This window comes from Mustela lutreola, chromosome 1, assembly GCF_030435805.1.
Source record: "Mustela lutreola isolate mMusLut2 chromosome 1, mMusLut2.pri, whole genome shotgun sequence".
In the NCBI taxonomy this organism is placed as follows: domain Eukaryota; kingdom Metazoa; phylum Chordata; class Mammalia; order Carnivora; family Mustelidae; genus Mustela; species Mustela lutreola.
Genome location: NC_081290.1, coordinates 226958564 through 226982824, shown reverse-complemented (window position 1 = coordinate 226982824; position 24261 = coordinate 226958564). Strand labels below are relative to the sequence as shown.

The 24261-nt window shown below is 47.9% G+C and overlaps 1 protein-coding gene across 1 annotated transcript in view; it reads right to left on the bottom strand.

Moving 5' to 3' along the window:
* Positions 1 to 24261, bottom strand: part of TENM4 (teneurin transmembrane protein 4) — a 721609-nt gene that overhangs the window by 124372 nt on the left and 572976 nt on the right. Inside the window, exons 14-16 of the mRNA XM_059187848.1 lie at positions 23811 to 23912; positions 21619 to 21813; positions 15449 to 15649 (exon numbers count right to left, since the gene is read on the bottom strand). Coding sequence (XP_059043831.1) covers positions 15449 to 15649; positions 21619 to 21813; positions 23811 to 23912 — 498 coding nt within the window. The remainder of the gene's footprint in view (positions 1 to 15448; positions 15650 to 21618; positions 21814 to 23810; positions 23913 to 24261) is intronic.

The following is a 24261-nucleotide window of genomic DNA, read 5'->3' as shown; positions in this document are numbered from 1 at the left end:
GTATAATAATTCCCATTTCATCCATGTCATAGGGTTGGTGTTAGATCAAATGAGGTAATGTGTGGGGATAGCCATTTTTGGCTTAATAACCAACAATTATGTCAGGTTTTAGAGTTTACAGAGCACTCTTTATATATAATTTCTCACTAAACTATCACAACAATGCTGTCAGAACCCCCGGTTACCATCTTTCCTAGAGGAGAAGCTACTACTAAGACCCAGAGAGCATCAGCGGATTCTGTAAGATCATATGGTCACACGGGGCTCCTCCCTTGTTTTGACAAGTCTCAGAGCAATGCGCCAGACAGACATTGTAAGATTATGGAAACTGATCAGCAAAAAGGCAGGCTCTCCTTATGGGGACCTCCTGATGGTTCTTCCAGCAGATCCATCTCCTTTTCTGGCCCTGTTGCTTCTTTGTTACAACCAAGCCAGCCCCTGGATCTATGTCAAACGAAATGAGATCCCCTACATGGAATTTCCCAGACATTCAGTCTCACTTTTGTCATCTGGAGACTTGCTGGGTTGTCCATCTAAACCCTGCGTTTCCTCGCCAGTTTACACACGACATGCTCTCCTGCCATGAAGCTGAGGTTGCCTGGTGGCTGGGCACCTCTCCATCAGCCTTTTACAAGCTGGGTTGTGAGCTCTTACACATTTTAATGGAAGGGGCCTGAACAGAGTGACCTTGATGTTTATGGGGTGCTAACTGATGGCAACACCACCTGTCAGTGTTCAGGTTCTCTTCCGCAGATGGCCCCTCTGCCTGTGTGGGAGACGCACTGACTCCTGTTGGGAGCAGAGATTGAAGCTGCTACTTTATCACTTGGCCTTGAGTTGTAGGCCTGTTGTTATTTTTCTTATCTGTTTCACCCTTTTTTCTCCCCTTGAAATAAAAGGAACTGCTTTAGTTTTCCTTCTTGATTTTGCTTTGACATTAAAGCAGACAGAACTTTCCAGAGTGGGTCCTGAAGCATGTGCTTCGACAGGTCATTTGCCCCTTGCATAACACGAGTGGCACTCTGTGAAATCCAGGTCACTGCTCCTCTTCAGGAATAGTCACCACATGTATAACGTGGGGATGACACCAACAACTGGAGAGGGTTGTTGTGGGAATTACTCTTGTTTAATTTCTTGAGTGCCCTCTATGAGCCCTTCCAACAGAGGGCACTGTGGACAGTGCCAACCGATGGTGATTGTGATGGGCATGGTTCTCTCCTGACCTCAGGGAGTTTACATTCTAGTGCTGCAGGCGGACACAATAGCAATCAGTTAGGCAAGCTGACATGGGCAGAAGTGAAACTTCTACAGAGTGCCCAGCACACAGATTGGGGTACAGTAAGTTCTGTACACACAGATTCTTGTGCAAGAGAAAGGGAGGCATAGCGGCTCATGCACTGGCTTGACATCAGAACGTCAGAGGTGAATTCTGACTTAGGGAACATACCCGATACAAGTGAGCACTTGATCAATGCCCATCAACCTTCACATGATAAACATCAGAGCTTACTGGAGGAACGCTGGAGGTGTCAGGCCCCGAGAGGAATCTTCTGAAGGCCTATAGAGAATATCATCCATAGGGTAGACCTGGGCTCACATTCTGACTCCCTAGTTTCCTTGGGTCCTTGTGGAGTCCTTGGAGAATTAAGGATTCAGTCTCTCTGAACCATACTTCTTCACGCCCAAAGTAAGCAGAGTAATCAAAGTCCCCTACTAGGTAAGAAGGGATGATGGAAGAAAAGGGTATATCTGAACGGCCCCGTGTCATTTATGCTATAGACATGATCCATCAACGAGGACTTAAGATATCCTGTATCAACAGAGCTGCCCCTCACCTAGCAGACAGCTATCTTCCTGAAGAGCAAAACACCAGCTTTTATAGTAAGCAGCCTGGAGATTTAGGTCTGCTTTCTCCAGTCGCCCTGCAGGGTACCATCAGCCAAGACCATCAAAGCCCAGTTCGAAGCCATTTGTATTTGTAGCCTTGGCTTCCTCTTCCAGTCAGGTGAAAATCCCCAGCTGCCCTAACATTCTAATTCTGAGCCTGTGAAGTTCTTGACTAAAAAACCATACAGGACCCTGGAGATGGACCAGGTCAGGCCCAAGAATAAGTTAGCTCTTCTCTGAGGGAAAGCCATGCCCAAACATCTTGCCTTTTGCCCTGCCTCACTGGGGTACATATGTCTGTCTTCTCTCTAGACTAGGAGCACCCTTAGTAGCAGGCTCTAGCTTCTTCTCAACTTGGTTCCCTCGCAGTGGGCACCAGACATGGTACAGCATGACATCTTGATAAATATTTGTTGAAAGAATAGATGAATTAACAAAAAAAAAGCCTCACATAAGTGTTATGTCAGTTGGGCTCAACTGTGTCTCAGGGCCCTATGGTATAAAATTTATTTGGTTAGATACATTCGCACAGGGCTCGGTCTCCTTTGTGCCTAACCTTCCTAAAAAAACTCTTCTGTAACCTCTGTAATTCTTAAGGGTCTTAGCCCATACTCCCACACGCACACCTTCTTTCCTGCTACCTCCCACCTCACACCCATTCTGCTTCCATGATGTGGAAGTGAGCAGGCAGGTGAGGAAGAAGTGAGAAAGGGCAGGGAAAGAGAAAAGATTTGGCTATTGGTTCACTGCAGCCCCAAAGCGCATACATAAGGGGAAACACTGCCCCAGGCTCCTCTCATTAAATGTTAATCCCCATATGAGCCTGGATGAAGCCTGGGACCTCGTGCAGCTACGTTTTAATTTGTCTGGACTTACTTTACAATCCTGTTCATTAAAATAGCTGGTAGGGGAAGCTGTGGCGTTCCCCTAAAGGGACAGACTTACATATATTTTTCTCATAAAATTTCTTCGACTTGGAAGGATGCTCAAAACTGCCATAAGTAGGGAATGGAAGGGGTCCCCACCCAAGGATCTGTGGGCTTTCCTGGGGAGCAAGGAGCTGAGGCAGGGCAAACAGAGTCTGGGCCCCATGTGACCTCCTGGGATGTCCTTTAATAAGTTTGTATTTAGCACTAAAAGGGATAATAGGGAAAATTGTTCTATTTTGCTTAGGACCTGAGGTCCTTAGAATGCCCTTAAAAAATTTTAAGGGAGGGTTAAATAATCTTAGATGATTCCTGCTAGGATTTTGTTTCTTCACTAACTCATCGGAGTGAGTGGACAGCCTGGGGAATTTCTCTGAAATCCTGCTCCATGTTAAGTCCAAGCCACACAAGACACTCTATGAAGCAGAAACAAGGGGACATGGAGAACCCTTGTTGGTGGCACACAAATACCATCCCATGACACCCTCACAACAGCCCCGCAATGGTATTCTCATTCCTGCGTTGGAGTAGAGAAAACCGCGTGAAGAGATGGACTTGCTCCAAGGTACTTAACTAGAGTGAAAGGTGACTACGACTGATACAGCTTTTCGATCTGTGCCTTGCGTGACCAGCCTGAAGAGCTCAGTTGTAATCTGACATACTCCCATGACTGTTAGTTACGTATGAGATTGTCACCCCAGCTACAGGTGCTCTGAAATCAGTCAGTCTCCCTCCTCACACTGACCCAATGCTTACCTACTAAGTACTTTGCCTTTTGTTTGTGTGTCTGTTTATCTGTCTGTTTATCCTGAATCTGTCTGTCAACACATCCATCTGTCCAATCTACCTAACTATCTAACCATCTAACCACCTTTCTAGTCACCAGGCCATCTAACAGCCCATCTGTCCATCCATCCATCCACCCACCCATCCATCCATCCATCCATCATCCATATATCTATCCATCACCCAGCCAGCCAATCTTGTGGCTTGGACAAGTTACTTCATCCTTCTGTGCCTCAGTTTTCTCATCTGCAAAATAGGGTTTATACACTAACATCTCGGGTTCATCTGGGAGGCTTAAATGAACAGCATGTAATGTGCCTATTATCACACACATCTTTTATAGAGTAAATACTGTATGGCAACTGTATCATGTTCATGGGCTGCAAAGAGCCAGGACAAGGCAGGGTTTAGAGCAAGGGGATGATGTGAATAACTGAGCTGCCCCTTAGCAGCAGGGGAGAACCAGATCTGGAGCATAATCTGGGGGGCAGCACTGTTCAGGTACCTCATCTTCTGGAGAGGAGTATGTAGGCTGAGACACGTTTAAGGGACACACCAGGGTAATGGGAAAGCACTTCACCAATGGCTTCCGTGTTCTCAGTGAGGTAGGAATCTCCACTGATGGACAGATGTGGACATTTCCCTTGCAGCTGGAAGGGCCCAGGAAAGGCTGAAGATCATGCACATGGTTCATGATTTGGCTTCCAGGGCTCAGAAGTGGGCTGTAAGCTGAGAGATGGTGAGTGGCTGGCATGGCTGTGGATTCTGAAGGTGGGTGTGGGGAGAGGGACAGAGACAAGGGGGCTGCAGATGTTGAAGAACAGCTGGAGGCGAAGGACTGTGGAACCAGGGGAAAATGACAGAGAAGGAGGGAGTTGGCACTGGGCAGGAAGTGGCCTGCCTCTGGGCATGGGATCTCCCTCGAATGGGTTTAGGAGTAAGAGAGAAAATAAGGAGAAAAACTTAGAGGAGCAGTTTTTGTGAGGACATGAGAGGACACTTTGGAGATGCTCTAGTCATTCCGTAGACAGGAAAACAAGGGCTGAGAGAGAAGTACCTGTCCTTTGCCCCACAGGGACATGTACATCAGCACTTGAGCAAGAGCTTGATGGCTTCCTTAGGAAATGGTCGTGGAAGGGACCAGCAAGACAAATGGCTAAGGGCGGGGGGGGGGTGCTTCCCCCACTCTGTGGTCCCTCTTCTGTGCCTCTCTACAAGCTATTTCCACGGTCTGGGTTCCCCTTGCACCTCGATCTTTCCATGTTCACTATACACTGGCTTTGAGTTCTGGGTCCTCCTCTTTGGAGCCTTCTTCTAGTGGCCCAGCTGGAAAGTTTCACCTCCTGCCTTCTCAAAGCACTTGATGTGAACCTTTATCAAGGTAAGAGTCTCCCAGTGTTCCCTCTCTAGCCCTGCCATTACCAGCCTGAACTCTACATTCCCTGGGGAGTCTTACACAGGAAGTGTATCTTCTGACTACATCCATGTAACTGTGTAAGTTTCTACCATTTTGCATAAAACAGAGGCTCAAGTCACACATGCTGGTGTAAGAGCTTGGTCTGCTCCTTCCCAGGGACCCAGCACACCTCTGAGCCTTAGCTTTGACATTTCTATAATGGTGATAAGGATTCCTATCTACCAGAACCCTAAACTTGATTTGAAAATATACTGAGCACTCACCATGTGCCACATACCCCTAGAGGCTAGGGACTCAGAAATGATATTAAACTATCCCTACCCTCGAGGAACTCAAGTCTACCCACACGTGTAAAGGAGCACCAAGTAAATTACCTTCCTCTCCCATGAATAGCTATCTCTATATGTTTTAACACAGCACCTCCATCCCTCCTTCTCTCACTAAATTGGGTGGATGGTTTTTAGTCTCAATGCAGGTTTCAGGAGGGAGCCAGAAGGAGAGGAAGATACAGGAAAGGAGACTTCAACTTCCTCACGATAATTAGCTTCCTTTTGACACTGAGGCCAAACCCAAGCCACTCTCGGGTGCTTTTCAACTTCCATCCCTCTCACCAGAGGGTCAGTGCTGCTCCCAGCCCTGCTCTGTACCACAGCTCTAGTTGGCAAAAAGCTAATGAGCCTTGGAAACCACATGGCCTTTCACCTCACTCGAGGAGCTTGGAGTGCTTTCGAACCAAGCAGAAGAGTGGATTCCAGGATGTTGGTGTACAGCGGTCTCTACATCTACTCCCCCGGGACCAGAATTTCAAGCTTTATGAAGCACCTGTCACAGGAAGTGGTAAGCCACTGCTAGTCATCTTAATTGCAGCGTATCTGGCTTCCTGATTAGAGGAGTTCAAACTTAGCTTGAAGGAGGCCTCCCAAGAGGGTCTGACTTTGCAGAAGGATAACTAGGGAGGAAAGGGCTGGTGAGCACAGAAGCCATACAACATCCCCAGGATGGGCTGGAATGCTGCCCGAACCCCACTGAGAGGGCACGCTCACCCAGAGGGTGAGCTGAAGAGATAGTGATGTTCAGTCTTCTTCCCAAAGATCCCTGGTCCTGATATCCTTCTGTGAAGGGCCCTTCTCTCTACCCTAGACATGTGCTCACCTATCTAACTTGCTTCCGGATACCTCCACCTATGTATGTCCCTGGCACCTCCACCTACATGTCAATATGAGTAAGCTTTCCAAAACCAAACCTCACCAAAGCACATTCTGCCTAAAAATTTTCAGTGGCCCCCACTGACAGATAAAACCTAAACTCTTTCAAGGCCCTTTATGACTGAAAGCTTGCTAACTTCCCTCACCTCTTCTCCATCTCTCTAGTGCCACAAATATCTTTTTATTTTTTTAAGATTTTATTTATTTATTTTACAGACAGAGATCACAAGGAGACAAAGAGGCAGGCAGAGAGGCAGGCAGAGGGAGAAAGGGAAGCAGGCTCCCTGCCAAACAGAGAGCCCGATGTGGGCTCGATCCCAGGACCCTGGGATTATGAACTGAGCCTAAGGCAGAGGCTTTAACCCACTGAGCAACCCAGGCACCCCGGTGCCACAAATATCTTAAGCAAAACCACTCCAAACTACTGCTTTCCTGGAAAATGCCATGTTCTGTTGCATCTTTGTATCCAATTGCAAATCTTTGACTTCTACAATGGGTTGCTTCAAGTGCTTGTCTCTTCCGTCTCTCTCTCTCTGCCAACTCAAATCCAACCTCCATCACCCACCTCAATCCCACTTCCTCCAGGAAGCTCCCCTGATTCCCCCTGGCTGAAAACAATCACTCTTTTCCTTGAGCCCCTACAGTACTGCCTGGTACCTCATGGTCAAGATCCAGTTTATGTGGCTCTTTGCCGTGGCATCCACTGCAGCGAAACCTTATGAACCTCATACTTGATTCATCAACATTATTAGCATAAACCTTGGCAATGGCCAATGAGAGAGCTATGCAGGGGATAAACATGGGCTCTGAGCCCAGAGACAGAAGGCATTGAATCCTTGTTTTCCCAGAGTGTCTCTGGGCAAATCCCTCAGGCTCTCTGAACTCTGGATCCCTGGGCCCCATCTCCAGGGTCAGAGGCTATGTATTTGTTGTCTGAATAAATCATGATGCACATACAGGAGGAGCTCTGTAAAATGTAAATGCAAATGCAAATTTCCATTCAAAGAGTAGTTATTATTTTAAAATTGTAAGTTATATAGCAGCAGCAGTTTGATTCAGGAAGACAACTGGAGATTGTGTACAAGTCACCAGCTTGGACATCCAAACAGAAACCCGAATCTGAAGCCCAATTTCAGGAGGGCTTATATTTACATACTGAAGAGCTCCAATTCTGATAGAAAATGTTCTAGGGCTGTCAGGGGAAATTCTACCAAATTACAAAGCTGCCAGCTTCTGGTTTATCAACCTTTAACTCTGGCACTATTTAGCACTATGCCTGTCTGGGCCCAGTTTCCCAGTTTTTGATTAAATGTTAGGAGCTGACCATCTCATTGTGTCTCAACCTGCACGCTCCATCCCAGACAACCAGTGGGCTCTTCTCTGCCTCCTTCTAACACCTCCTCTTCTTTCTCTGCCTCAGTGTCAATCTCTCAGATATTTATTATTCTGAACTTTGATTTCGGGCTATCACTTGCTGTTGGGAACGGGGTACAGGAAATGTCAAGTCTCAATGGATATTATTCCTCTGCTGAAATTCTAACCTTGGGTTTCTTCTTCCGTAACATACCTATACAGAAATAGCCCGGCCCGATCATTTCCTTTTGATGTTTAATTGGATGTCAGTGCTGTGCTTTCTGGGCTGAGAAGCTAATGCTTCTCAGAAAGGGAACAATTCCGGCTACACACATGAGACTTGTAGCAGGGAGAATGCTCCACGCTGAATCTAATTTTCTCTCCCATCCATGAACATAAGACAATTTCTCTGGCATTAAAGCATCTCACTCAGTCTTTCTGTCATTAATAAGAATTAAATTCTGTTCCCTCAAATTTAAATGTAATTATATTTTCCTCGTAAATAAAACTGAATTACCATTTTCAAAATTTAGCACTAATGCAAATGCTATGTTTAGAGCTTTATTTTTTTTTTAACCCTGTTACTACGTTCAGCTTATTCTTATTTATTTATTTTTTTTTTAAAACACTGGGCTTATTTTGCTGTCAACTGTGACTTAGTTTGAAAACAGAGCTTTTCTGCTCCCTATCTAGCCAGTCATATTTGTTATTAACTATGCTTTAGGATTGGTGTTTCTTTTTGAAGGGGAGAAGAGGAACAGAGAGGAAATCAGCAGCTCAGAGGGTCTGGGTTTGAATTCTGAAGGTCCCCCTTCAGCGAAGGGGGAACCTAGTCCAGGTTTAGCTGAGCCAAAGGAGGTGGTCTGACATGAAGTCTGACAGGGAAATCTTCAGTGTGCATTAAACAATTTTTATTTATTATTTTATTTTGCTTTACTTTTTTTTTTTTTAAGATTTTATTTATTTATTTGACAGAGAGAGAGCACCAGCAGGGAGAGTGGAAGAGGGAGAAGCAGGTCCCCTGCTGAGCAGGGAACCTCAGGAGAGGGGCTCAATCCCAGGACTCTGAGAGATCATGACCTGACCTGAAGGCAGTTGCTTAACCAACTGAGACACCCAGGTGCCCCTTGGACAATTTTTCAATCCAAGATTTTTAGCAAGGCACTCAGTGGACACCACGGTTTGAATCCTGCCTACCTTTCTGGTCTTACTTCTTCTACCCACCCCCATGGCTACTACTCTCCAGTCAGAGGCAGGATTTTCTAGATGATGCTCTTGCACAGCTGTGTACGTTATACACACTGTTCCTGTTATGCACGCTGTTCCCTCTGCCTGGATCTCCCCACCTTCAGATTCCCTCTAATGGTCCAGTTTATAAGTCTTCTCCCGGGGGAAAGACTGTCCCAGCTTCTGCTCTCACCTGTCTTCCGGCTGAGGTCACTGCTCCTACCCTTGTGTTCCCAAGCCCCACAAACACACATCAGTCAGAGCTCTTATCATGCTGCCTAACTAGGTGTCGCCTCCTGGGTGAGCTGAAACTCCCTGATCCTTGGTGCACCCAGTGTGCCGGGAGGCCAGGAAGGGTCACTAGTGAATGAGGTGGATGTCTGTTACTCTCAGGGGCAGAGGGCAGGTCTGGAGCTGTTCTGGGATGCTCTCTTTCTCGTGGAGGCTGTGCTCCTCCCTGGATTCGAGCTCAGAAAGCTCATTATCTGGCAGGAAACTGATGTTAATGCTGTTTGGCCCTTGTGCTATTGTTTGGGGATAAATATGTCAGCACATTAATAACTTCATCTAGACTTGATGACCGGTGATAGGCTGGGGGGAGGGGTGGTAGGGAGTTAGGAACCACAAGGAAGCTGAGCTGCTGAGAGCGAACGCAAGCCGTTCAAGGTTGCATGGACTCAGGTCCAGGTCTGGCTCAGAACCTTCACCATATAAATTGTTCTCAGACTTAAATTTGCAAGAGTCTAAGGACTGTTTGGCTAATTGAGATTTAATCACAAGTTCTAAGAATATACACTTTATTTATTGAGTGCTTAATGAATGCCAGCACCATGCTAGGCATTTTATACACACATATTAAAGCTAATTTGAAAAAACAACCCTGCCAAGCAGGTATCATTAGCCATATTCTTTGGATAAGCTCAGTCTTAAAAATCTAGCTTGGTCCCATTCCAAATCCCACACAGTTCTTTCTGACTACATGTGCTACCTCTAAACCCAGCCTCTAAATCTCCACCTGTTACTCCATGAAACTCCACTGAGATGAAATGATAAGAATCATAAACCACCAGCATGGGTATTTCACAGGCAGAATCTCTGCCATGTAATGCTTCCGGGGGCCAGAACTCCCCCAAAGAAATGAAATCTCGTGAGAGAGCCCTTCCACATAAAAGTCACTTATGGAAGACAAGACTGGAGAGAGCTCACAGAGCAGTGGAAATGAGGAGTGAATTTATGAGGTTGAGGACTGAGCCTGGGGTGGAGGGGAAGGAAGCCCTGAAGGAGAGCCAGCAGAGGGGCAAACGGTGGGTCTAAGTGACCACATTTGAAATGGTGTCCTGGAAAACACCAAAGAGCCCAGAATTTCAGGGAGTCATTAAGCTCTGAAAGAGAGGTAAACGTTGCTACTTGTAAGGACCATCTTGGAGAGATTAAATTCCTTCCCTTTTCTAAGGCAGCTCAGAGCCAAGAGGAGAAAATCCAACTAAGGCACTTGGGGCTGTTGGGGAGAGTCATTCTGTTCTCAGCAGCGCTGCTTGGGAGCAACCACTTTAGGCAAAGGCTGAGGAGGTGTCTGGCCGGCCATGGTGCTCCCCGGGGAAGATGGGTCAAAGAAGGTGAAATGGTGTCCACTCTTGTCCAGGAGGGGTTCCGGCTGGCTGGCAAGGCACACAAAACTAACATGAGCCAGGTCTGGACACTGAGAGAGAAGCCCAGGGTTTTAGCTCTGCAGGGCATGCATGCCTGTGTGTGCGTGTATATGTGTGGGTATATGTCCAAGGATGCACACAGGGGTGGGGAGGAGGGCCTTAGAGAACAAATTAGACTGGGCGTGTGCTGGGTTCTTCCTGGACAGAGCCTCTAGCTTCTTCTCTGAAGTGTCACTGGGTAAGTCATTTATTGAATAATCCTGAGAAACTAAACCCCATCAGGCCCCATACTAGGGATACTGGTAGATCCTGACCTCCTGGAGTTCACAGCTTGGCCAGAGAGAGGCAAGATTACAGATTCTTGCTAAGTGTACCACAGCCGTATGTGGTTTGCACTGGACTCTGCCACTTACTGATGGGGGGATGCTGGCAAGGAATTCAACTTTTCTGAGCTTCAGCTTCCTTATCCAGAAAATGGAATACTTTCTTTATGGCTTTCATATGAACCTTAACTAAGATAATGGTTATAATGCACTTAGTTCAGTAGTTGGTACAGGGTAAGCACTAAAAAGTGGTTGGCTCTTTAAATAATGCTCCATCCTTGTAAGGAAACCTCTTTGGATGGAAAGGCGGCTTGAGGCAAGAGCTAAGGACTTAGAACCAGAGCTCCTCGATTTACTTCAAACTCTGCCACTGCTTAGCTGAGTTACTTTGGATAAATCATTTCCTTTCTCTAGCTCCTCACCATCTGAAAATCCCAGCACTAGGAATCACCACCACCATCATCACTGCTGCCATCTCCCTCTAAGTCTGGAAGAGCCCAGTCCAACTGGGTCCAGAGTCAAGGACCCCGGTGTGCGGGGGGTGGGGCGCATAACCAGCACTCTTCCAGGCCATAGGCATTTGTCCCAGCAGTTGTCTTATGCTGTTTGTCAGGAAGGAGTATCACATGAACAAGGCAGGATTTCAGGAGGAATTCTGAGCTGAGATCAGAAGCCATGCTGCTGGGAAGTTGGGGTCTGAGTAAACCCTTATAGAAAATCTGACTTCACTGTTTCCCTAAACAAGCAAAGTGCTGGGGAACCTGGCAGCTCACATTTCATTACAGGCTGGTTGTGGAGTGCTGGGCACGTTGATTTCAGCTGCTTTCACTAAATCATGTTCCCCGGGCCAAACAGAAAGATGTCTCTTCATCTCAGAAGAGGTGGCCCTCCTTCCTATGAGGGCCCAGTGGTGATTTCTGCCAACCCTAAAGCCACAGTCGGAGCGGATGGTGAGAGGAGCACTTCAGGTGAGCCGCCGGCCTGCAGCTCCTGACGGGAAGGCCCTGGGCAATGTCTGCGCCAGGCCCACCATGCCAGGAGCCAATAACACACATCATACAATGGAAGCAGCCTCTCAGCGGGGGTCCAAGTTGGGCCATATACGGCAGCGTCAACCACTTCACCTTCATTTTCTCACTGAATCCTTACCACAATCCCAGAGGGATTTTTACCTTGAAACTGTGGTGGGGGATGGGAGAAAAGGTTAAGCAACTTGCCGAGGCCACTCTACTAGCAGGGAGCAGATTTTCTGATACAAAGTCCAGTGCCTGTCCCACCATCTTACAGCTAACCCCCTGAACATAGAGAGAGCCCCCCAGCTTCAGCAGCATCCAGTCAATAAGGCAGCTCTGGATCAGTCACAGCAAAGACTCAATAGTTTTCAGGGCACCTGGGTGGCTTAGTGGGTTAAAGCCTCTGCCTTCAGCTCAGGTCATGATCCCTGGGATCAAGCCCTGCATTGGGCTCTCTGCTTAGCAGGGAGCCTGCTTCCCTTCCCCTCTCTCTGTCTGCTTGTGATCTCTGTCAAATAAATTTTAAAAAATCTTTAAAATAAAACAAAACAAAACAAAACCTCGATAGTTGTCAAACAGCTTCCACTCTGTGAAAGTGCACTAGGAAGAGGGGGTAGGAGAGAGATGTGAAGCGCATCCCAGCCAGGCACGATTCAATGTGCGTGCATCCATTCTGTAATCTGACGTCACATGAGGGAGACACTATTCCCTCCAGTTTTCAGATGAGGAAACTGAAGTGGAGAAAAGCCTGTACCTCACCAGAGCCCCACGGTTAGCCCGGGACAGCAGCGGGACCGAGCCCAGGCAGGTACCTGGGGCAGGTGGTGAGAAAGAAGCACCTTCCATGTGCCTTCACTAGCCTTCAGACTGGTTTCTGGAGGGGAAGGGACAGCTGAGGGCAATAGTGGCCTGTAGGGAGGTGACATAGGGTGCTGGGCTGCAGGTGAGGCCTGGAGCCCCAGACTGTAGGTTGGCCGCCAGCCTCCTCAGGCCCCAGTGCGCCTGAGGTGAGCCTGGCAACACCCTGAGCCTCCAGGTGATGTTCTACCCAGTCACTCTACCCACAGGACTGTCGTTGTGGGGGTGCGTGTGCGTGTGTGAAATATCTCTGTAGGCTGGGAAGCACTCGACAAACACAAACTACTATTACTATTGCCCTGTGAGACAGTAATTTTGAAGGCAGCTTTGACATTCCTGGCCAGGTGGGCAGTCATGACACTGTTTTTGTCAGCTGTAGGTTGGAGATTTAAAAACTCAAATCCATATTTCTGAAAGGGTATATTTCATCTTGCCTCTATCAAATGTCTTCATTAATATCAAGGGCTCTCAGCAGAGGCTGTTTTTAATCATAATTGTAACAGCAGCTAACATTTAACGAGCCCATATCATGAGCCGAGTAGCATGCTAAGTGCTTCTTGAATATCGTCTTAAATAATTCAGCACACGATAATTTTCTAAATAATAACCCCAGAAGGTAGGGACTGTCACCACCTCCATTTTACAGCTCAGGGAGGGGAAAGAACTTGCCCAGAGTTATAACTAGGATGTAGCAGGGCCAGAGTCTGAAATAAGGTTTGGTGGGCTCAGGGACACTTCTCATCACTTGGAACTCCTCTGCCTTTGCACGTGAGGCCACACACACATTTGACACCAGTTATGGGGAGTGGTGCACACAGAGTTGAGAAAGACGAGCTCTCATGGTTCTAGTCAAATTCCCTTCCAATGGGTCTGCCGTCTCCTTTTGCAGGACCAACTAAAGAATACTTGGTGATCTCACCCAAAGTTAAACCTGCTGCCGATGAAAGGCTGTGCAGTTTCATCGGGGATTAACAATGCACCGACAGTTATATACCTATCATAAATAAGCTTTGCAGCCACGTAACAAACAATACAACCCAGTGTAGCTCTGAGAGGACCATTTATTATATCGCCATAAATGGAGCTATATAAAAAGAATTATTCCTAAGACCCTGCGCATCTGTGTCTGCAATCATGTCTTCACACGAGCTTTACAAACAAGGATAAAAGTCCAATTCAGAGTGGATATTGAACACCAATCCTCCGTGCAATGGGGCAGGGTAGTTCCGCGTATTCCAAAGGCACAAATGCTGCATGGATCTCATTTTTGCTGAAGGCCTCAGCCCTCTTTCCTGATCACAGAAAGGACTGCTAACATGCAATGGAATGAGCCAATTTGACCCACACTTTGTTTAAATAGTATTGCTGTGTAAAGAAAGTGATGTTAAGTACAAAAAAACAAACCAAACAAAATCAAAACAAAAAAAAAAAAAACCCTACAGCTGAAGATGCTGCCACTCTTTAGCTATGTGTCCTTGGGTGGGATTACTGAAAAATTTTCTGGGCCTAAGCTTCTTTATCATTATTTCTCTTCATTTGTTTGCTGTCTCCCTCACTGGAAGCTCAACCGAGATAAGGGACATTCTTATCTCTTTGTATCTCTGATTAGAAGAGTGTCTAGTACACACTAGGTGTTCAAAAGCATTGGCTGATTAAAGCATTATGTAGATCGGTATGCCAGGGTGATGATACCTTTCTCACAGGGTTTTCATGTGGATTTAAACAGTGGACCCTGTTGAAATGAGGTCTGAGAAGTGAACACATGTACCATATCCCAGTACTGGGTTAGGTGATTCACATGTGTTCTCCTTCAGCCCTCATCTGGGGAGGGTCTACACATCATAAGGGGATTATGAATAGCAGGGTGGCAATGTAACGATCCTTTGAATGTTCCACGTATAAGCCCTCTATACAGGAACTGAACGTTACAATGAAGAACACATTCAGTCACGTGTTCTTCCATGTGTTCATTACCCATTCATCAATATTTATGAAGCAGCTGCTGTAGGCCAGGTCTATGCTGAGTCCTGGGCGTGTAGTGTGGACAGACATGTTTGCTATCCTCATGGAACACACTGGCTTGCAGAGAATCTGGCCAGAATGGCAGGTGGGGATCAGGTCACAGAGAACCCTGAATGAGCTCTGACTGAGTTCAGATGAATGGGTGAAACCAAAGGGTGTGACAGCTGGCCCCTAAGTCCCCCACTATTTTTTTAGAGAGGTTGGGGGAGGAAGGGAGGGGCAGAGGGAGAGAAAGAATCCTAAGCAAGCCAAGCAGACTCGGTGCTGAGTGTGGAACCTGACATGGGGCTCCATGACACTACCCTGAGATCATGATGTGAGCAGAAATCAACAGCCAGACACTAAACTGACGGAGCCATCCACGCTGCTGGACCTGAGTCTGTTAAAGCCCCATTCCTGCAGGTCTCGGCTGGGCACACTGTTCCCTATGGCCTTGACTCTAGGCATGACCACCGTAACATGAGAGATGAGATTTCAATCTAGTATTCTAATTCACATGGTTACAGGGCCATGTTTTCATGCTCAAGGCCATCACTATGTAAGGAATGATGTGAAGAGTAATTTCTGAATCCTTTGCTGATCAAAAAGTATAGGTGCTGAAGGATGGAGTTCAGGGGAAGAAGAAAAGCACTCAGAGAGCCCTGATCCACCACACCCGCCACCCCCCACCCCACTGCATGACTGGGAACAGGGACAGATCACTGACGGGGAATGAATGGCAAATATGTTCTGGTGGAAAGCTCCTTCCTCTGGCCACGCAGTGCCCTTTTCCCCACACTTACCGATAGAACAGTCGTGTCCTGTCCAGCTTGGGTCACAGCTGCAAAGGCCGGTGTCTGGGAGGAAGGTTCCGTGGCCTGAACACTGGTCCAAGCACGTGGCCCTGGGTGTCTCACAGTTGGTGCCTCCCCATCCCACGGAGCAGTGGCACTCGCCTCTCACGCAGACACCCCGGCCTGAACACGTGGGGTCCATGCAGTCCACTGTGACATGGAGCAGAGAGAACATCGGTGAGCACCTGACCAGCAAAGGTAGGCTTCCTTAAGTGAACGACTCCATTTACCTTACCCTGGTAAGAGGTCATGGATTTCCTGCGGAAGAGCCACTAGCTAGAGTAAGGAGGAAAAACTTCAGTGGTTACAAATTCCTACTTCTTGGTTTGTAAGGCAGAGTGAGAACTACATTATCAAGGGGCACCTGGAAGGCTCAGTTGGTAAAGCATATGACTCTTGATCTCAGGGTTATGAGTTTAAGCCCCACATTGGGTGTGAAGCCTACTTTAAAAAAAAAAAAAAAGAAAGAACTATATTTCAAGTGTCAGCATGGCACCCTGTGCCTGCTCTGTCAGCAGTAACTGCTCTGGTTAGTGGACAAGGCTTCGTTTTGTTCCCTTCTTTGTATCCGGCCCCTGGAACGGAGCTCAGAGCATAGGAGGTACTCAAGAGATCTCTGTCGAATAAACTATCATTGTTTACCACCTCATAGTACAGTCTTACCAAGGTGGGACTGAAAGAGATTCCTTAATTAAAAAGAGAATTTATTTTGCATTTAAATTCCATTAGATGTTGTCATCTTCCCATAGTGTCTGTGATTAACACAAACTTTCAAACCTCACTTTCCAGAGGGCAAACATTTCAATGACTATTCAAAATTACGCAGTGCCGTGAGAGACTCTGGACTCTGGGAAATATAGTGAGGGTTGCAGAAGGGAGGTGGGTGGAGAGATGGGGTCACAGGGTGATGGGTATTAAGGAGGGCACGTGAGGTGACGAGCTCTAGGTGTTACATGCAAGCATCGAATCATAGAACACTACATCGAAAACTAATGACGTATTAGATGTTGGCTAACTGAACTTAGTAAAAAAAGAAAAAAAACAAACAAAACAAAAAAACCTCTAAAAAACCCCACAAAATTATATTCACAGTCTTCGCCCACCTTTTTCTTGCATAGTGTGTGAACTATATAGCTATAGCTCACAGCCAAGCAACCCCCATAGGTTTCCTAGAGCCCAAGGTCAATGTGGTCTTAAGAGACCAACCCAGAAATAGAGAAAGAAGAGTAACACTGTGGATTACCTGCTCTGTACCTGCATTCTAGGAAGGGCTTCACCTGTATCTTCAGATTCAATTTCTTCTATAACCCAGTGAAGTACAGATGAGGAAATTAAGGGTCAGAGAAGCAAATAATTTATGTCGGGCCACACAATTAACTGTGCCAGAGAGGAATCAGAAGGTCTGTCTGATTCTGAAGCCAATATTTGTTACTGGGGCTGATTTTCCTAAATCAAAACTTTAGCTATGGGGCTGCACAAGATTGACAGAGACCTTCTGGACCTTCCAGAGATCTTCTGGAAGGCCCTGCACAGCGAAGTGGGAGGAGAGTGTTGAGGGCCAAATTATCACATGGCTCCAGTTTACACGGAAAAGTGCAAAAGGCAGCAGAGAAAAGACAGAGTTGGCAAAGGCTGGTCCTACTCTACCAAAAAGTTGTGAGATCTGTGTTTCATTTTAGGAAAGAGGGGATTTCTGTTCCTCTTGCAATTGTAGGGGAGAGTGGTGTCCTTGTAAGGCCGCCACATGCAGCAGCTGGAAAGAGGTTGACAGTGCTTCAGTGAGTGTGGTCAGTTTCCTCCAGGAAGCCCTCTGGAGGAAACCCTGTGCCCCACAGGAAGGAAGTTGGCATCTGATCCTTGAGGTCCTAGGTTCAAGGGTCTCTCTGAGGTCCTAGGTTCAAGGGTCACGGGACAAAGGCACTGGTTCTAGGATGACCGTCAAGTTCACGTACCTCCTCCAAACTTCCCATGTCAAAATTATCTTGCTCTTGGTTGCTCATGAGGACACTGAAGATTTGAAAGGACCGTGTGATCTATAAACTGTCACCAAGAAATTACTTTTCCATCCTATCAGGCCATTTAGTGGCATGACTTGGGTAAACTGGTCAGAGGTGCTTTTATTTATAATTCAGACATGACGTTCCTATGTTAAGTAAATTTTATAACCCACATATTGACTTTTGCAGAACAGATGGGGAAACCTGACCTGAGTATGTTAAAGTCACAGACACAAATGGACAGAGATTGTACAAACAGCCACATTCTGGGAACAGAGTGTCTGTCTGAAAGCTGGCCTATCAAGGACAGCTCTTCTACTTTTTAGGTCTTGAAAAGGAGTTCAACTTAATGACATAAATGCGACTTCAGAAGGTTGGAAGTCAGGAGCAATCATTTGCTAAAAACAGAATCATGAGAATAATAGTAACAGTAATAATAATAACAACTAGTACTGATGTAGTCCCTCTTCTGGGCCGTATTTTACTATTCAGTCATTTAAGTACACAGTCTCAGCTAACTCTAATGATAGTTCTTTGAGGTAGAGACCATTACTATTCCCATTTCATAGATGAGAAGACTAAAGCACTGAGAGGTTAAATAACTTGCCCAAGATCACACAGTGGTAAGTGGAGGAATTTAAATTTGAATCACTCTTTCCTGGTAGACATCTCTTGCTATTTCTTCTGTAATCTTACTGGTTCAAAAATACACACATACATATATACATATATATATATATATATAGATGTAAGTGGTTAAAAAGTAGAAATAAAAATGAAACAAAGCAAAAAAAGAAATAGAACAAAGTGAAGAATTAATAAAGCCAAATGAAAGCAAAGAATCTTCTCTCACAGTCTCTGGACACCACTTCACGATGGTTAAAGCATGACCCGTTGGAATTCCTGGTAATTAAAAATAATAAAAATAATAACAGTGATATATTTTCATGACTGGCCTCACATCTTGGAATCTCAGAAGGATTATTCTGGCCCATTAGGCTACTATGATAATTCCCCAGATCCAGCGCGCTTTCCAGTTTGACAGGAAACGGCTCAGCAATTCCTGTCCCGAGGCCCATAAAGGAATTTCCCGTTCTGGGAGTGCCTGGGCCCTGGCTTTGTGTTGACGCTGTCTCTGAGGCACCCTCGAGGTTGAATCTATAAATCTGCCCTGTTAGCGAGCAAGCCGAGAGGGTGCCAAGTTTAGCAAGAGGCCCTCGGCGTCACAGCCCCGCTCCTCAGACACAATAAGTCTGATAGGGACCCAGGAACCAGCAAAGCGAATCCCACACTCTCAGAAGACGGTCCAGGCAGGGAATGAAGACCAGAAGGTACTGATAACAGGACCACAACTCAAGAGAAGACAGCTCAGTTGAACGGGCCAAGTGAGGAGGAGGATGCTGGTAGGGCGCGGGGAAGGCGCGGGGAGGACGCTGTCCCTGCTGACTCGATACCGACGGCCATTCTCTGGGCCACTTGTGACGCTCTGCCAGAGACGGCCTCTGGAGACTCAGGATCTGCCCTCACTTTCTGGGGCCTCTGGGGCGATGGCAACCCAGGATGGGATGAAAGTTATCTTCCTTCTACCGCAGCAAGACGGTTTCACAAATGACATTTGTTTCCCCGAGAGCCATGGGTCACGAGGGGAGACCGAGCCGGCCCGCGGTGGCGGAGTTCTGAGCTGAAGGAGTAGCGGAGAAGCTGCTGGGGAAGTGGGCTGAACGCTGTGTAGAAGATAGTCTAACTGAGCTTCTGCTTAGAGGAGGGGCCAGTTACCTTTTGTTTTGTTTTGCTTTCCTTTGTAGAGCTCGCCGTTCAAGCCCAAATTTCTGGCAGAAGCTTAGCCCGTTAACAAAATGAGGAGGCCTTCGCGGCCAAGCGGCAAACACAACTCTTCCCCCAAAATGTCCCCTGCTCCAGTGATCACACAAGCTCCGAGATGCTCTTCAGAACCAAAACACAGTGTCCCTCTGCACTGCAAAAGGCCTAAGGTGTTCTCTTCTGCCATTCCCCCACCCCCTCCAAGCCTCCTGTCGGCACAGTTGGGGCTTTGAAAAATATGAGGCAATAAATTTCAGAAGAAGAAGAGGGAGAGACGGAAAAAATAAGCTTGTTAGCTGATGTTTTATAAACACGGCAAAACCCGTCAGCACAGAGCTGAGGGAGGAGGAGACGGAGAGGAGTAGGGCGGCGCGGCGGCCAAGGCCCCTAGAAGCCCCCATTATAAACACAAGGGCTGTGCAATGATGTTTCACCAGGAAACATAAGTAATATAAGGAATTAGTACCAGATGGCCGTCCTCAGAAAAGAAAGGAGTCAAAACATCTCTTTTCAAATAGATAACGTAAATCAAAGAGCTAAACAACTTTTTCTCCCCTCTTTGTTAAGTAAGCCTGCCTGCTGGGGCACTGTCCGGAGCCAGAGGAGCTGGGGAAGGGACAGCGTGCTTTCCCTAGCCCACACGGCCCGGTGGGCTTCAGGCTGGGGTGACCCCACTGTTTCAAGAGGAATCTCCTCTTTGTTTTCCTTTTCTTCTTAGGGTCCTCACCTCAAGTGACTAAAATGAAAAGGGAACGCAGATGAAGGTCACCATTGTCGGAGGAGAAAGCAAAGTTCCTTTGTTTCAGAGGCTGGCGCTCCTCCTCTCTCAGACAGCCCGAAGTAATCCCCATCAAAGTTAATAGGTCTGAATCAGGACCTCCAGGCACACTTGGGGTTTACAGGCAGCCTGTCTTGGAGAGGCGCTGCTTTTCAGACACTAATCTTTTCCTGTTCCCCACTCTTTTAAAGTGGGCCCTTTTCCCCCTTTCTCTCTCTCTCTCTTTCTTTTCTTTTCTTTCCTCTTTCTTTCTTTCTTTTCTTTTTTTTTTTTTTTTTTTTTAAGAGAAATGATACCTTGAGAGGGGCCTATGTGATCAATCCCAAATGGGTTAGAAGGCTAGCTCTCCTTGGAGCCTCTTCCATCCGCTGTGAAGACTCCAGCGCCTTAGATGGTGGGCAGCGGGAGGGAAGTCCATTAGCATTGTCCCCAAGTCGCAACAGTGACGTCCACCTGGTTTCCAAAGGCCTTGGATAAAGTGACTGGGGTGAAGCAGGAAATGGGCTTCAACTGTCCCCATAATAATACTAATAAAAAAAGACCTAACATTTATGGGGCATTTATTATGTGTCTGACACTCGGCTAAATGCTTTATATGAGTCATTTAATTCAATCCATATGATGGCCCTCTGAGGAACGAATTCCCATTTTATTGATGAGAGTAGTGAGGCTGGTTAGTGGCACAATAGGACTCAAACTTATATCTAATCCCAGAGCATGCACTCTTAAAAGCCACTCTATATTGCTTGTGAATAAGACCCTTCTCACCTACAAATCCCATGCAGGCAAGAAAAAAGAGGGCTCTGAAGTAAGAAGACATGGGGTGGGCCCCAGCCCTGCCACCCACTAGCCCCAAGCCCGCTGCTGGCTAGCTCCATGGCCATGGGCTTGCCGCTGCCCGTCCTTGGGCCAGAGATGCTCACTTTTCTCACCAGATGAGACTGTCTGGGAAAGGACTGGCTTACTGTGAAAGTGGAAGCTCACTTTCTGGCCTCCGCTGCACAGTTTATGTCAGAGAGAGACACACTCACAAGTACCTATGAGCTATGCACACACACACAGGCCTGTGCTAACAGAAGGCAGAATCTGAAGGTCTGTAACAGACTCATACTTAAGACATGGAGAGAAGATGAGCTTAAAGGGGAGGAGAGAGAATCTGGGCTCTGGGGCCAGACACCCAGCTCTGCCACTTCCAGGCGTGTGACCCTGGGCAGGTCTTGTGACTCTCTGAGACCTGGTTCCCCTAACCATGACACAGAGGTAACCACCTCACCTTACTGGGTTTGAGGCCAAGTGATCTAAGGCCTCTAGAACACAGCCTGCATACAGTAAGTACCCCACATACAACCCTGTCTTTCCTTCACCAGCTAGGACTCCAATATGCCTATCCTCCCCACTAAGTCAGTTATCACTGCGGGGGGTGCCTGGCTTAGGGCGGAGCTGCTCCCCCAAGGCCAGCCCTGCGCACTGGCCTGTCCCAAAGTCAGGTGGGTGCCGCCACCACCCACCCGCCGTGGTCCTACCTTCCTCGCAGCTCTCGCCCTTGTAGCCAGGGTTGCAGATGCAGGTGCCCATGATGCAGGTGCCGTGGTTGCTGCAGGCCACATCGATGCACTGGCTGGTGGGCACGTCACACTCGGCGCCCTTCCATCCACTGTGGCACAGGCACCGGCCCTTCATGTACTGGCCATTCCCGCTGCAGAGCACAGGGCAGGAGGCTGCAGAGACAGCACGGGAAGTCTGGCATCAATCAATGCCTGGCATGGCCCATCTGCCTTTGCCCCTTTCTCCCTTCGGCCTGCAGGCCAGACCAAGAGCCTCAAGTGCTTTGCCACAATCCCCACAGGTACCCATCTCTCTGCATCTCGGCCTTTATTTTATTCCAGTTTAAACACACGTGGAACTGTAGGCTAGGGTGTGCTGGGCAGGGCCCGGTGGGGTCAGCACCCGCTGAACGTTGCTCTCCTTCATCCCCCTTGGACTATGGGTGCAGCTCAGCAGCGGGGCCAGGAGCCTGATGCTTGGTCTTACTGGGAAAGACAGCGTCTAGGCCTCCTGCCTGCCCCAGTCTCTCCTCCAGCACTCTCCTCACAGCATTCCATTTCGCTCCCTGCACCCCACCTGCAGCGCCACCTACTATCTCTCCGACCCAGCGACTCTTAGCCCTTCTTGCCTTTCAGGCTCCACTCAAGCCCCACACACTACTGTCCCCATAAGAGAATAGCTCAGCTCAACCTGGCTCTTTACAGTATTATCTTCCCATTCTGCCTCTTAGCATAGAGTGGTTTGTAATCATCCGTATGAAGGACACTATATAAAAATAAATTATATTGCCCTGTGCCATAAGTGCCTGCCGGCCTTCCCGAGACACGATGAGGCTGTCTACACGTGATTCTCAAGTGTAAGTGCAGACGGGATGAGACAGTGATTCCTGTGAGAGGGAATGACTCATCTCCTCTCGCGGCACCACCTTCCCCCGGCCCCCACCTGGCTTCTTTCCTTTTTGCGGTACCCAGCAGGTACTCGCTGTGGCTCCTCAGGGCCGCAGCGCTGCTGTCTCAGACCGAGTCTCTCCCGCATTAGTCTCTCCCAAGCAGCATCATGTCATGGCACTTGCCGGGCACGCTGAAAAACCATCTCTGCCTCCCACTGATCAACGACTATTCAAGAGCCAGGTCTGGATTCCAATGTCACCCCATCCACGGAGCCTTTCCTGGTCCTTGTCGCATCCAAGCTGAGACAGCCGCTCTCTGAATTGAACCTTGCTGTAGCGTGTTTCATTTGCTAATGACGCTTTGTCACTGTCTACTTCTTTGTCTGTCTCCTGGACCAGACTGACAGCTCCTGGGCTGGGCCTCGCTCAGCGCTCTAGCCCCAGCCCCCAGCACGGGGACAAGCCCTAAAAGGGCACTAAGCAGATGCTTCCTGAAGGAGTGAAGAGATGGGATGACCAAAGAAAGGGGCCATTTCAGTTTCCCGAGAGGAGTGCCAAAGCCTCAGGTCTACAGAGCTCCTGTGACCTTTGCCCTTGTACCTCTTTCACAGAAATGGAGGCCAAAAGCACATCATGATCAGCCTTTAGCCATCTCAGCAGTGGTCATCATTAGCACTGTCTGTGCCCAAATATGAGGCAACACTGGGGTCCTGTGTGGAGCAAAGCAGTCTCCCCGCAACCCCTCCCCTCGGTGGTCTCAGCAAAGATCCTGGTGAGAGTGGCGCAGTAACACAGGCCCCGCCACAAGGCCAGAGAGAACACACTTGTGAAGTGACTGGCAAAGCCCGTTTGGCACATGTCAATTATACATCCATAATCAAAGAAACAAAATGAAACAATCCTACACCCCCTCCCCCCACCACCACCATAAAAAGGCCGCCAAAGCCACTTGGCAAAGGCTGAGCACTCCTCAAAAGGGAAATCAACTTTTTAAAAGGACCACCACTGCCACTTCCCCTGACCCCTCCACAGACATGGGGTTTGCTGTGGCTGCCCCGACCCTCCCCGGTCACACCCTTGGGCACAATGGGACTGATGCAGCCACAGCTCTGCCATCAGACTCCCCCCTCCCCTCGGGGCTTCCAAGGAATGGGTCTGGGGGGCCCTTCTCATGGGAGGCAGGAGGTGGCCCAGGGTCCTGCGCTTGCTCTGAGAAGTAGGACGTGAGCCCACCCCCGGGGCCAGGAGAGTAGGGATCGCACGTAGATGCACAGGTCTCACCTCTGCCACAGTCGGGGCCCAGGAAACCCAGGAAGCAGTGGCAGGTCCCAGAGATGCAGTCCCCGTTGCCATAGCAGTTGCTGGGACAGTTGTCCACGGACTCTGGCGGGGAAGAGAGAAAGAGAGTTGAAAAGAGGCCTTGTTTATCTAACAGAAGGCCCAGGGAGCCAACCTCAGGTGAGCCAGGGCCCACACACTGGAGATCTTCTGGCCCCGTCACTGAAAGGAACCGACAGAGTTAAAAATTAATACGTTATTTTTATTCTTAGGGCATCTCAATTGACACTAAGAGATGTGTTCTGGAAAATGTCTGCCTGAACCAAGTTTTCATATATCAAATTTGTATCTACAAACGCATTAGAAATTCTGCAGCTAAAAACACTGGGGAAAACAGCATAAGCGGTTAGCAGTACTGATCTGTGGAGGCTAGGTTATAGGGGTGTCTTGTGGT